General features: G+C 37.2%; 2 protein-coding genes across 5 annotated transcripts in view; both read right to left on the bottom strand.

The window, feature by feature from the left end:
• LOC139959170 (uncharacterized) overlaps positions 1 to 6,783 on the bottom strand; it is a 19,351-nt gene extending 12,568 nt beyond the window's left edge. The window contains exons 1-7 of the mRNA XM_071956769.1: positions 5,977 to 6,783; positions 4,979 to 5,089; positions 4,295 to 4,467; positions 3,622 to 3,763; positions 2,239 to 2,283; positions 1,144 to 1,328; positions 101 to 190 (exon numbers count right to left, since the gene is read on the bottom strand). Of these exons, the coding sequence (XP_071812870.1) occupies positions 101 to 190; positions 1,144 to 1,328; positions 2,239 to 2,283; positions 3,622 to 3,763; positions 4,295 to 4,467; positions 4,979 to 5,089; positions 5,977 to 6,109 (879 nt within the window). The 5' untranslated portion in view covers positions 6,110 to 6,783. The remainder of the gene's footprint in view (positions 1 to 100; positions 191 to 1,143; positions 1,329 to 2,238; positions 2,284 to 3,621; positions 3,764 to 4,294; positions 4,468 to 4,978; positions 5,090 to 5,976) is intronic.
• Positions 6,784 to 9,778: 2,995 nt separating this feature from the next.
• On the bottom strand, positions 9,779 to 14,038 carry LOC139958854 (endoribonuclease YbeY-like). Of its 4 annotated transcripts, none has more exons than XM_071956246.1 (4): positions 13,814 to 14,038; positions 13,139 to 13,363; positions 12,580 to 12,777; positions 9,779 to 10,151 (listed from the first exon to the last, which is right to left on the bottom strand). In XM_071956246.1, the coding sequence occupies exons 2-4, from the start codon at positions 13,346 to 13,348 to the stop codon at positions 10,065 to 10,067; spliced, it is 495 nt and encodes a 164-aa protein (XP_071812347.1). In that variant the 5' UTR covers positions 13,349 to 13,363; positions 13,814 to 14,038; the 3' UTR covers positions 9,779 to 10,064. The 4 variants fall into 4 exon arrangements, with proteins under 4 accessions (XP_071812347.1, XP_071812345.1, XP_071812346.1 ...); XM_071956244.1 differs by having other exon boundaries at positions 13,139 to 13,369; positions 13,814 to 14,037; XM_071956245.1 differs by lacking the exon at positions 13,814 to 14,038 and adding an exon at positions 13,618 to 13,768 and having other exon boundaries at positions 13,139 to 13,369.
• Between the last annotated feature and the right edge of the window lie 710 nt (positions 14,039 to 14,748).

Genomic DNA, 14,748 nt, shown 5'->3' with positions numbered 1-14,748 from the left:
AACGATGACAGTTTAACGTTTCTTGGCGAGAATTTCGGTCCTGATCTTTAATTTGCTGTAATCAAAATGCTAGTTCAGATAAATAAAATTTAACTTTTACCTTTATAATATATTCTTCACGCGAGATTGGAAGCTCCCGTATCGTTAAAATCATGTCAGAATAGGCAGTAGCATTAAAGTCAGGAATATACTGAAAACAGACGATAAGAAATATTCACGTTCGTATCGCAATTAATCTTGTTAATTCAAAGAGTGAGAACACCTCTTTCGAGATTGATTACCATGGTGACGCTTACGAGAAGGGGAAGTTTAATATTACATTGTCATTATTCCCTTAACACCCCCTACCCCCTCTCACGCCCCTTGTTTCCCTTCAGTAATGTACATGACTGTAAAAAGAAGAGTGATAAGCGCTGTCTGTCACGGTCAGGATCATTGTATGGCGTTCTTTAAGTAACATGTTGCTTAAATTGTTTTGAAGTACACGTTTTTATATTCATAAAGTACTTCCATTAAGCGCCTACAAATGCAGAGTGTATAGTGGTGCCATAGGCGTAGGAGCCCAATTTGGGTGGGGGGGGGGGGGGGCTGTAACGACTTGCCCGAAAAATATACCCAAAATTTTTCGCACGCTCCGCGCGCGTTCAACATCTTTATGTACATATCATATTGGCTTTTACATTAGTAATGGCGAATTAGTCGGGCAACCTCAGAACATTATTCTAATTATCAAGGAATATTTTTATTTCAACTATTGATTTCCTTTACTTTAGCTAAATCATTACAATTTATTTCTCTTTCTGTAGGTGCCTGTAAAAATACTCAGCTTATTGCCCAAATTTTCACAATAATATTTGGTTGGGGGCTGCAGCCCCCAGCCCCCCCCCCCCCGCCTCTTACGCCTATTGTTGTTCCTGAATGATTTATACTACGGAAGTCTTAATGCACCATGCTGACTTTAAGATAAGTCACTCAAGATAGAGCCAGCTTGAAAATTGATAATATGTTCACGACACTATTGAAACAATATTAATCATATTTCGATGACGAAATACAATATATTGGAAGTAAGTGGTTAGTGTTAGGAATATATGATGGCTGATCAGTCGTATACGGTGTTCTTAATGGTCTATATTGTCTTACTCTTTGGAAGTAAACATCTGTATCTTCATTACGTATTTCGATGACGTATAGGGCTATATCACCGTTTACTTGGACTGGCTGTGTCCATGTTAAAAGTATCGTCAGAGAAGGAATATTTAATTCGTCAACTTCTTCGTATGCGTCTATGACCGTTGCGTTCACTACTGCCCCTGAAACAACGATGGCTGTTAAAGAAAAAAGAAAAAGTACGCCTTTAATATAAAATCATTCCTATATTGTGACAGCAGTGTACCATATATATATATATATATATATATATATATATATATATATATATATATATATATATATATATATATATATATATATATATATATATATATATATATATATATATATATATATATATATATATATATATATATATATATATTTATATATATATTACAATAAGTGGATAATTTTAGGACCACCGATATGGTTCATAAATATTCATTACCCTAGGGTATAATACTAGGCATATATGACCTATATTTGCGTTCATTAATTAAAAGTATCGTGCATAACAGACCAGTTTCATACATTAATATATAAAGTCAATTATATTATATTCAGTTATGAAATACGTGTCTTGCATCCTCAAGTTAAGTAACATTATTACTCGGACACGTTTCTGTAATCAAAATCATATTCCTGCTTGTTTCTAGAGCAGTCCCTCCCCCCTCACCTCCCGTTTATATGACTTTCAGGACTGGGACTTGTAACCCACCCCCCCATCCCCCCATGGAGTAGACGCCCATTGTATACATGTTGTGCACTAAATTTACGATCACCGTAGTTAGCCTCGCAACAACCTTCATGATAAGCAAATCAGCCTCAGCTCCAATTTCATACATACAACGTAAGCTAGGCTAGGTACATCTGCTATACCAATGTGCGATAGGTCTTAAGCTTAAGTGGTGATCCTGCGATAAAGTAACAATCTTTAAGCATTTATTTGTGGCAATAAGGCAGAACAAAAATGAAAGATACATTGCCCTTGGTTGAAACGTATTTGATGACGAACGAACTCATGCTAAAAGCGTAAAACAGTTACTGGTCTGTTTTCTGAGTAGAAGAGTCATTATAACTTACGTTGGTTTTGACAAAATTCTTCATCTTTAGTCTCAGAGAAACAGTCTACAATAGAAAAATAGGAAAAATGCATAAAAACACACCTAAAAAAAAAAGTACGTCAAAAATTACGCCACAGTTCAATATTTATGAATAAACAGGCATCTAGTATGAATCATGACTTAACATGATTTTTTTTCAGTAGTTCAATTACGTTTCTATATATCTTGAGGTATAAACGTGACAGCCATGCGAGTAACATACGCTCATTAAAATCCCCATTGACTTACACACTAAATCACAAAAGTAATGTGGTCTCTAAGACTAGATAAAAGTTCTCTCTAGCTAATGCTACCAATCACTGGATAGCTGACAAGTTGGCTTTTCATGGCACCATCAAATTTCCGTATCATGCCCGTGCAGATTTTTTTGCTATCCAAGCCTGAAGTTTTCGTCACTCGTAAACAAACCTCTTCACTCAGTATAGTCAAAATATTTTGTACGCTTCTCCTGGTAGGCCTAAAGGGTTCTAAAATTGCTTCAATTGACCCTATTTTTTGCACCAAATGTACTTCCATTCATGCTCTACAAACTGTAAGCCAAAGCAATACAGATCCTGATTATTAACGTATCAAAAAAATGTTCTTCTACTGCATTTTGGCACTACATTATACTCAGTATATTAATATAGTTACCGATACAGACATCTTTGCGCAAATTGGTCTGTTGTTGAATCTATGGCGTTGTTCACCCCCGTCCCCATTCCCATCCCCATCCCCGCCCACCCACCCACCACCCCAACCTTTCTTCACACCAGTGTTCTCAGGCCATTGAGGAGATAAATACCTAATGTTGCTCAAATACCGACGCAATGTCAATATCAGCTTTTCCCTAATTTATAATTAGGGGCCTATATAGTTAAAGTGCCTCCCCTGTAATAGGGATGCACCGGATCCAAACTTTTGGATCCGGCCGGAACCGGATTTTGCCGGATAGTACATGAAATCCGGCCGGGACCGGATTTTTCATTACACAAAAGAAAATCATTAATAAGAAGTAGAGTATGAAACAAGGCGCAAATGTTAGGTGAGGTATACGCATATTATAAAGAAGGTGAAATTAAGACCCAATTTAGTGGGTCAGACCATTGAGAAAATAAAATTAAACATGTTAAACCTAATTTTTCCTTACTTTGAATTTTTTCATTAATTTTTGGAAATAGTTTACATTGATTTAAGTTAATACCAACACCTTTTTAAGGAATAATTCAGGCCAGATTTTGAAAAAGATCCGGCCGGATTTTGAAAAATTTCCGTCCGGAACCGGATAATTGCTCACTATCCGGCCGGATAGTCCGGCCGGACCGGATATCCGGTGCATCCCTACCCTGTAAGTGTAACTGACCTGGCGTAATCATCAAATCAGGATATGTGTAACCCGTGAGACATGTTGTGTAAGCCGAAGCCACAACTTCATCATATTCACGTATGATCATTCTGTAGTTAAACCCAAAGAGTAAGTCTTGTTTTGTATAGTAAGGCTCTTCCTGCAAGTAAAAGTGGACGAAATTCAGTATCTCGTGGTGAAACAGTCGTACCAGGAGATACAAATTGAAATGAGACTCCCAGAAATATATATTCATATATACATACTAAATTTAGCGAAAATTAAGGAAATACTGCACTATTTTACGATTTTATTTGGGACTTTTCCCTCCACTTCTGTTAATTTTACCATGCTGTTGTAACTGAAGACGCCCTACCCCCCCCCCCACCCACTTCACCCCATAACAAAAACTCCAGTTTACTTGATAGTTATTAGGCATTAGAAATGAAATCGAAACAACGAACCAAAGCAAACGGCTAATGAAAGCCACGGTGCGTGATAAAACAAAACAAAAAGAGGGCGTTAGACTGGTATGTGAACTGATATGGGTTAATCTGGAATATAAGATGAGTGGTGCTACACATAGTTACTGTAGCCTGTGCAGATAGAGTACGATGGTATTGTGGAGACAAGACAAGTAGGTGAGGAGTTTGACAGATTTGCATAATAGATTTTAACAAAGTCGTCTTACCACTATATCCCACTGTTGAGGTACATCGCAGGAATCCGAAGGATACAAAGGGGATTTGTAAGGATTAAATTGTAGTTGGCACAGACCCTGCCGCAGATCGGTAGGGAGATTCCCTGCTGTGATATCATCAGGACTAATAGTCAGGTCAAAGTTCACTACGTATTTGGCTGAACCTTTGTAGAAAAAAAGAATAATACTATAGGATATAAAAGAAAACCCGCGGCAGTATAAAACGTAATAACATATGTTGATCTGTCTGTCTGTCTATATCCATCCATCCATCCACCCCACCATATATTTATAAATATATATATATAGCCCACGCACACAGACACGAACACCCACATACATATATATAAAGCCTACATACACACACACACATACACACACATATATATATATATATATAAATATATATATACATATACATATATATATATATATATACATATATATATATATATATATATATATATATATATATATATATATATATATATATATATATATATATATATATTTCACATAAAATACTTACCTAAAATACCATCATACTGCTACTCGGAGTTTCACGGGTACGGCTCGCGTACCGATCATCAGGCACTTTCTTATGACAAGAATGAAAACTTTACCAAAGGGTTCGTTAGTAGTTAATTATTGTAAATTAGAAGTGAAAATATTTACGATTAAATGGATTGTTTTGCCAGGAAATATTGACATCTAGTCTCCAAGGATTTCCGGAGTCTTGCCGTACAGTGGTATAATTCACAATCACAGTTGAAATGTTGATATAATCTACAAAATGAAAATTAAAACTATCAAAAGCACACGAATGTGTATCATTTTTATAATTACGTCATAACGAATATGTTAAATTTTGAGGGAAGACAAAAGAAAAGAAAGTTCGTCACTTTTATAAATACATATCGACAGGAAACTTTCATATATAATTTGTATATGAGAATCCTGACAAAGGTTATCTTTGTCACTAAATTTTTTCAGGCTTTAAATATCAACTACAATTGCATTACTTTCAAGAAGATTCAATGGACTTGCTACAGAATTGTTCACTGGTATGTTTACAAAACCACGCCATCTCCTTTACAACCAGAATGCAAAGTGCATTGAGGTTTCGATGACTTCCTTGCACTATAGACTTCCACCAAAAGCAATACGGGTCTTGTACTGAATGTTATGAATCCACACACCAAGTATGAGAAGTAACCATGATTCTCATCGTTAGATATCATGTAAAAGGATTTACAAAAATATATTTAAACTGAGATGAACATTTCCAGAACTGATATTGTTATATTTAAGTCGAAGTGAACACCTTTAAGTCGATATCGGAGCAGATTCTAACATATAACATGTAACATACCAGGTTGGGCTACATAAATCAAAACAGGTAGACCATTATATGTCTATGAATCGAGAAAAGAAAATTGTCGATTCGAATCTGTGGCTAAACTCCGTAAACGTGTTTTGACTTCTAGAAGGATATGTCGTTCGCACCACTCATGAGTACCAGCATTTCCAAATATACCCGATCAGTTATAAACGGGTAGTATTGTTTCAACGTTTATCCGTCCCTCCGCATTTTAAATTGAATAAATGTAATGGAATGTGAAAACTGATTATACAAATAATATGACAGATTAAGGTAATATATATTAACTAACCGTTTAAGTAGCAGCAAACGTTGACTGAATCTTGAAAACTTGTACCGCACAAAGTTCCCGTAACTGCTTCGACCCGTATGACAAAAATACCAATTAAAACCGACACCACTAACATTACTGTTTGAGGATCCATAATATACAATTTTCGAACTGGATGCGTCTAACGTATATGTTCTTTGAAAGACTTATGATTTTTTTGGGGGAAAAAAAGACTTTCGAAGAAATATTTTATTTTTCAGTGCACTGTTGAGAAATCCATCGACCTTCGAGGGCGATACATCCCGTTAACCTACTGATATGCTTGGTTAGTTGTTCTTACGCCACAGGTCACCTCAGGTGGCAGAAACACAATGTGTGTTTTTCTATACTTTTACAGAAAGTGTTTTAACTGCAATTCCCCAGCAGTTTGGTAATACCTTATTGCGTACAGAATGAAACACGTACGTCGTTAGCTGAAGGTTATTAATATTAATAAATATCATATATAAATATAGAGCGCAAACTTGAATACATCTATAGAGTGACGTAACAATGCGCTTTACTATGAAAATAAATAAGACAAAAGAGATAGAATAAAGGTTGTCACGTATTATAAACGTAGCCCCATCGTTTCTGTTCAATTTGCTTAGTTCAAAATTTAGCCTCTTCTACGAAACCATCCATTTTTTTTTTCTAAAACAAAGTGACTTGTGTTGAAAAATTTAAACATTGGTACATGAAAAAGTGCGTTGGAGTTGAAAAAAAATGTGTAATTAAAAAGTGGATGCTTGTTGCAGAAAGCGGAACATTGTGGTAGTTCATTCTGTCCCCCCCCCCCTTCCCTTTCAACGTGATATAATACCCCTAGAACTTTTGTGCCCCTCCCCCCCCCCCTCCAAACACACAACGACACGTATAGAATCATCTTCCGCCACTCTTTAGTACTTCCATGGGATTTCTTGCCAGGTAACATATTGAAATGACTTCACCTAATTTTGAGTTTGTCACCTATTTTATACAAATTCTGTCAATTGAATAAAGAATATGTTCTTGTTTATACTGCGGCTCTTATGTCCCCAACCCCCCTCCCCTCCCCCGCCCCTCCTCAATCGATACGAGTATACGAGTACAGAGTCATAATGGCGAATACCATTGCGCCTATACTTCACTTTGTCAATTTAGTATCAATACTTGATTTCCCAAACTGGTCAGAGTACGGAGTAAAAATCCACCACGACAAAGACTACGGGTAACTATACCATAGGACCAAGGTGCAGTTTTGATCCAGGTCGGTCCCAGGGGACAATAATGTCACTCGGCGCCCCTTGATATGGTCTTCACATTTTCGTCCGTAAGTATACCATGAAAATGAGAGTACACATTATTACCTGTTTCATATTTCCCCGGACTCACTAAATAACTCCTCCCCCATCCCCTAGTTACCCCTCCCCTCCCCCAATCGAAGCACCATTTCGTCAGCCTGTACAGAATATCTGTACGTGTACCGACTTCTAACAAGTCTGATTTTATCTGCGCATGTGCGAGTAGGCGTACATCAGTGTTTCACCGACCCAAAACTTTGCATCACCTCCTTTAAATTTTTCATAAATGTGTTTTTCATCATATGTATTACTGTATGCAAATATGAGAGTTCATTTACAAGGCTTGACAAAGATAAAACTTTTGATGAGACATAAAACTTCGTAAAGAAGATTACTAATTTATTAAAACGATTTCAATTTCTATATACCTTAAAATTCATATATGCGTATAAACTGCAAAATATAAAAAACTTGCATCAATTTTCGGTGCATATGAGAAGAAAAAAAAATGTATACATTTTTTGCTCAATTTGTCAATTAGTTTACATGGAGAGACAACTTTGATCTTAGAAATAAAGTTTCATAAAAAAATGTATTATAAGCAATTTACATTTATCCTTTATCTCACTCCATGACCTATGACCTTTGACCCGAGGCCAGTTTGTGCAGGCCTATCTACCATATTTAAGACAACAATCACCTACTTACAGTACCACGAACCGGAAGTGATATGAAGAATCGGGAGAGATCTCATAATTATAACAAAAACTGGAAAAATATAATTTAAAAATAAAAAAAAAAATAGAAAAAATGAGTCTCCACGTGTCACGTTTGGGCTTCTGTACTGACGCTGACGTCACTAGACACCGTTAACTTTGGATGTAACCCAGTTACACCGACTTAAGGTGAGGGGTACTGCATGGCTACACGGTGAGGCGAAAAAACGTCACAGCTTCAACGTGCACGTGGTGAAAAGATGTGACATATATGTGTGCATTGAAAAAGTTGTGAGTTTATGGGACGTGACAGAAAATAAGAAAACGAAATAAATAACAGGATTAGATTATTCATAATTCGATAATTAGGAAGAAAGCCCTGTAATTGTTTGAATTGCATGATGATAGCACCAATAATTTAAAGAATACAGTCTATTAATTTGCAACAAGATGTAGTTGTTATTAGGAATTTCAAAAAGTACAAGATTTAATACAAAATTGAAACCAAAGACAAGACTGTTATGATACCCTTATCAAAATCAAAACCCTATCTTAATCCGAATGATTCAGATCAGACAATTGAGGCAACATGAAAGGCAGAAGATAAACATATTTCTTATATGGGTATTTGTGCTACTGTAAAAGTTTCTCTTGAATCCACTCTCAACCCCTACCACCCCCCATCCGCCCACATCCACCCTCCACCCCCCCCCTCCGCGAACTTCCACTACCTCTGTCCTCACAGCAAGGTAAAACGTCTAATTCTACAAAATTGCTACAAAATTGTCATGAACAGAACTCCATTTTCCGAAATGAAGTAGTTAACTTCCTTGCACCCTCCTCCCATCCCCTGCACCCTAACCCCCCCCCCCCTAGTTCCCCCAATCCCACTCCTCTCATGCTAGCAAGATTACAGCTGGCACACTTACTACTCATGATGCTTCTTTTTATTTCCAACTATCTCCTACACAACTTTGCCAGATGCCTTGTTTTCGAAATCGTCGGATTTATTGATTATCTTTAATACAGTTGCCTATCAGAGGTGATCAACCCTCAGGGTTTGGTCAGAGTATTATCTTGCGAGATACATACAGGCTAGAGTGGTCCTTACTGAAGCATCTCAACATCCCTTACATACCCCCCCCCCACTACCCCCCTCAGAGTAGTTGTAAAGTTCCCTTGACCTTTGTTCCTGTCTTTATTTAATTCTGATCAATTAAGGTCTGTCAGCCTAACAAAATACAAACTTTCAACATAACTTAATAAAAACATTTCAAGCTAATGGAATGTGTGAGTGTACAAGGAACACCTTTTTGTTTTTGTAGCAAATGATTTATTGTTTATTGCACTTCACAAAGCGAGACACCTCTAGGTCACTTTATGTAAAGGTATCTTACTTTCTCTGCCAATGCTAATTAATGTAGAAAACAATAAATACAAAACATTATAAGAAAAGGTAAGAAAAAATTACAAAATAAGGACTGGAGAGCTTTAGGTACTTCGTATGAGCTCAAATTGATCATCTTTGAGCCTTCAGTGTTCAAAGAATGTAAAACAAAGGAAAATTTACCCGCTGGTGTAGATATGATTGATAAGCAGCATAATCACTATTTAAAAAGGATATCTGTCACAGGGCACAAAATGAATTTTTGTGGGACACACAATAGCGTTGATGTTTGTTTTGAAAAGCGAACCCAAGACATCAAAAACAATAGCTTGAGTGACATTTTATACAAATAAACAAAACTATTTTCTGCTCAAATGACTCTGTTATGACGACAACCAGCTTCTTATGTGCCACAGCTGGTTGGAACAATTTTCCATTGCTAATACGACTCCACACTGTCCTCCCATATCATGCTTCAAAGCACTCGCACTGACAGTATGAACAGTTGCTAACCTTTATCTGCTCACACTGTCAGTACGAGTGCTATGAAGTGGGATACCAAAGTAAACAGAAGGAAGACAATTGTCTCCAATGGGTGATGTGAAAGCACACACTCTACATATGCATAAACCTACTCTCCTGCGTTCCTCATCACCAACCATGACAACCACAACTAGGCTCCTTTCAAGACCAGGATGTTGCCAGTGGTGTACTTCCATTTCCAGTAATTTTGTTGAACTTTTCTAAAATGCTAACTTCTTTGGCTCTCATCTGAAAAAGGTTAAAACAAAAACATTTAAATGTAAACAAATATATTACTTGCTCATTCATATTTATGAGTAAAATTTGGATTATGTGCATTCCTACGGGACTTAATTACAAGCAAGTCATGCTAAAAATATCAGACAGTATTGTAAAAAAAATCAACAAAACTTAGCACAAAAGTAGATGGTAGCAAAGCTTGTTATTCACATGGTTTCCTTGTTTGGGTGGAGAATAGCTTGTACGATATGTCACAAGGTTAGACTTTTTGTGGCAATTTTACTGAAAATGTTTTATAGCTTTCAAACCTAAGGAATGACATCAACTAATATCAAGGTTTGGTTTTATTTTGACAGATTTTACAATGGATAACTTGTCTTTTCAAAGATGAATTTTATATTTTAAAGTTGAATAGTTTTTTCTCTACCAATATACAGGCTACTATTAAAACAGGAATCTTTCCGTCCTTTTTAGGATTCATATCTTCCACTATGGTAAGCCATATCATTGTTAACCCACAAGTTACAAATACCAAGAAAATTACTGGATGACACCTCCAATGCCTTTGTTAATATCAGTAAATTATTCCGGGTAGGCTATGGCAATGTAATCCTCATATTAAGGTGCCTCTCACATACATCCACATTAAAACATGGGCCATATCATGTGTACAGTACACGATAATCCCGACAAGAGTCTCTTCAGGATCTGATCATCTGAATATCTTAAAATGTGTTTTTAATGATATTCAATGGTACTGTGCAGGAATTATCATCCACTAATGTTATGAATGTAACACAATAGTGCTTTCACTCCAGTTTGGCTGCTCATCTTATAAGGAAGTGCTGTCCCTTAATTAAGGCATTACAAAAGTTCATTGGTGAATTACGAAGATCACCAAACAATAGCTGGCACAAAGTTTGGGAAGAATAGTATGATGATAACATTTCATGTGGAGTCTCTTCCAGCTCAAATTCCCATATGGTTATATTACAGTATGTCAAATCTTCAAGTGCCATAAAATAGTCCCAAGTAATCAGATATCATATAGCGGGTAGGACATGCCAATTTAACATTTCTATCTATGCTCTGGTGACCTCAGAGAGTGCATGAATTCAGAATGGAGGGAACATGGGAATAATTTATCTGGTATATAGCATTGCAAAAAGGCTATGCAAAAACAGTCAAGTTGCTATAAAAGAGCAAACGATGTGAAGCAGTTTTTTGGGGGACACAGGACCTATACAGGAAACAATACTTATAAGAGTCACAGTTCAGACCTTTCAAAATTGCTACAGGATATTTCAACAACAATATGTCAAGTATGCCCTGTGTAGGTCCATAACATAGACTGTGTGCTAGTCCATTGAGAAGTATTAAGTTGGTTTGGTTAAATTTGTTCACCATGCATATGCATATTGCATATGCATATTGCATTTGCAAATTGCATGTATGCATATGTGGCATAATCCATATAGAGTCTATATCTTCCACCTGAGTGTTTTTCCTTCGCAAAAGACTGTCTTTTTTTATAAGTCATCAATCACAAACTGGTTTTCTTGTGGCTTGGATGTTCGCAAGCATGAATGGAAGTACATATGTGATCAGTGCAAAATATTGGGAAAATTGAGGCAATTTTTGGACCACTAAAGGCCTTCCAAAAGCGGAGTACGAAAAACTGTTTACTACTGAGTGAAAAGGTTTGTTTTACAAGTGCCGAAAAACTTTGGGCTCTCATGTAGCTAAAAATCTACACAGTCATGGCACGGAAAATTGATGGTGCTGAAAGGCCAACTTGTCAGCTATCCGGTGATGGGTAGTGTTTAGCTAGTGAGAACTTCTCCAAGGGCTTAGAGACTACATTTACTTTGATGATGTATTGTGTTTTAAGTCAATGGGGTATTTATACGGAGTATGCTACCACCGCGGCACGTCTTGTTACTAGAACCCGGAAGTATGATCACATTACCCCGACCAAGATCGAACTCCACTGGCTCCCGATATGTGAACCAATCAACTACAAACTAATTCTGATGGTGTTCAAATGTATGCACAATGTAGGACCAAGCTACCTCACCAACTTGCTTCAGCTCCGACCATCATCCACACTCTCACTTCGCTCTAATTCATCGCTGATGTTACTCATCCATAGAGTAAAATCACAGACTTACGGCTTGAGAACGTTGGCATCCAGTGCACCGTGGAACTCACTTCCAGAACATGTAAGATTGTGCAATACTGTGAACGGTTTCAAATCAGCTCTCAAAACGTATCTTTTCACCAAAGCATATATGTTATAATTGTTATTATTGTGTTAAGCGCTACGAGAATTATTTCATAGTTTGTTTGGCGCTATATAAAAATTATGTATTATTATTATCATTATTATATGAGTAACTGTGGTACAACGCCAGTTAAAGCAAGCCGTCTCTCTCACCTCTAACCACTGCTCTTTGTTCTCATGATCAAACCCCATCAGATGGCAGAAACCATGAGTGATGATGGCTGGAAGAACTGCCTCTATCGTGGTCCCATCTTTAACGCACTGATTGTATATATAAGGCATGCCCAGGAAGATATCCCCAAGATCTGCTAGATCACTCCATGGATCAGGCAATTTTCCAGGCACTTGAATCTGTGACAACCAAAAAAAACACATCAATAAGCAACTCAATGACCACCTGTTTTGGAGTTAAAATCAGATAAGTGGGAACCATATTATGGATGGGCATCGTAGGATATCGCAATAACATGGGGTGAATTTACCATATTTAAGTGTAAACTACATTGTTTTGTTTCTTTCGACATTGTGGGATTAAAGGTTTCACTCCAATGCGACTGATTTTCACCAGGTTGCTTGGACGTTGTTATGCCTCTTTTACAATTCTTAAATCATGAATGTACCTCTTCTTTCTAACTTTTCCTTTTAAAGAATTAAGGGAATGAACTTATAAATATATGTTTTTTTATAATAAAATTGAATGAATTTTCCATACCTCATTTGCAGGAAAAGAGAGGACATCAGTCACTTTGTCAACTCCTCTGTACATTTTATTCAATTCCTGTATTTTATTATCGTCCACACACAGTACGGCAACGTCAAATCTTTGCACATGCATGATTCTTCTCAAAGACTGTACATCTTGCTTCAATTTTGGTACATTTACAGAGACAGCCTTTTGCAGGTTCCTCAATAACAGTGTCATGATGAAAAGGAACAGCTGTGTCTGACAACAAAGAAAAATACACCATGTAAAAACAATCATGTTATTTCCGTCTCATACAAGTTCAATATTTGGGTTAGTGCGGACTAGAATACAGTGTGACCAACCTAGTCTACAGCGAGTAGCCGCTATAGTACACAAGAGTGATTGTTTTTTTTAAACTTTTAACTTGGAGTTACAACTTACAAACACAATATAAATGTTGAATCAACCGTAGAACAATAGGTTAGCATTGTCTACGAATTTCCTACCTGCTAGCTTTAAATGAAGTTCTACTTCTAGTTCAACAGTCGTCCAGGAATATCAACAGCGAAACAATACTACACTGACCCACTGTTGCCTTCTTTGTCAAAGTCACCGTGACAATATTGTGTACAACTAGGCCTATCAAAGTAGCCTAGTAATAGCAGGGAGTTGTTATGGAATAGTACTAAAACCAGTACGTACCTGGGTTATCACCTGCTAACAATTGACTTGACCTGACTGGGACGGAGTTTCTTACAATTGAAAGAGGTAGTCAAATATTGCCTCTTTCTGTTTTGAACAAAAAAACACTTCTGACTAAGGTTAATTATTTATTATCACTAAAACCCAAATTTTCCAACTTGCGCACTAAAGTGGGAATTAGGCAAATACGTAAACAACTGGTTGGAGGGTGCACGGAAATAACAATTCAACTTGATTTCATATCTGTCATAGAGTGGATTCAAAGCAAAAGTCTTATGGAACGCGAAAAGGGAAAACTTATTTGGTTGTCTAAACTAAGTTTGTTGTTGTCTAAACTATAGTTGTGCTGCATAGCAATCATCAGTCATGGAAGTCCGCCAACAACGTTTACAAGTGATAGGACTACTGCATTTGATTTGATATATGGTAACATCAGGGAGTTGTTATAACACCCTGGTAACATGCATAGTCCCAAACGTAAGGGGAGGGGTAGCAAGGGCGTAGGAACCGGGGGGGGGCTGGGGGGCGCCAGCCCCCCCAGTGAAAAATGTGGAGGGGCGGAAGTATCATTCCGCCCCCCACTTCGCAAGTCAAAAAACCCCTTTTTCATTTCCAAATGAGAAAAAAAATCTCATTTGGAGCACCAAATTGCATCTAAGGCCAGGTGAAAATACAAAATTAAGTTTACAAAATGGAGTGGGTGTTGAAGTGTGCTATATTGCACCAAATTGCATCTGAGGCCACCTGGAAATGCAAAAAAATCCAAAGGGGAGGGGGACACCCCCTCCCCTTAGACCCCTCCCCCAGGCGGGCCATCAGTCTTCAGCCCCCCCACTCAAAAGTAACTTCTTACGCCACTGAGGGGTAGGCAGATGTTGACATGATATGCCCTACGTATATTATATAAGTATGCCTGGCGTTCTGTATACTCGATT

The sequence above is a fragment of the Apostichopus japonicus genome, chromosome 18 (assembly GCF_037975245.1).
Source record: "Apostichopus japonicus isolate 1M-3 chromosome 18, ASM3797524v1, whole genome shotgun sequence".
NCBI lineage: Eukaryota > Metazoa > Echinodermata > Holothuroidea > Aspidochirotida > Stichopodidae > Apostichopus > Apostichopus japonicus.
Note: the sequence above shows the minus strand (reverse complement) of the source record. Positions and strands in the feature narration are given on the sequence as shown.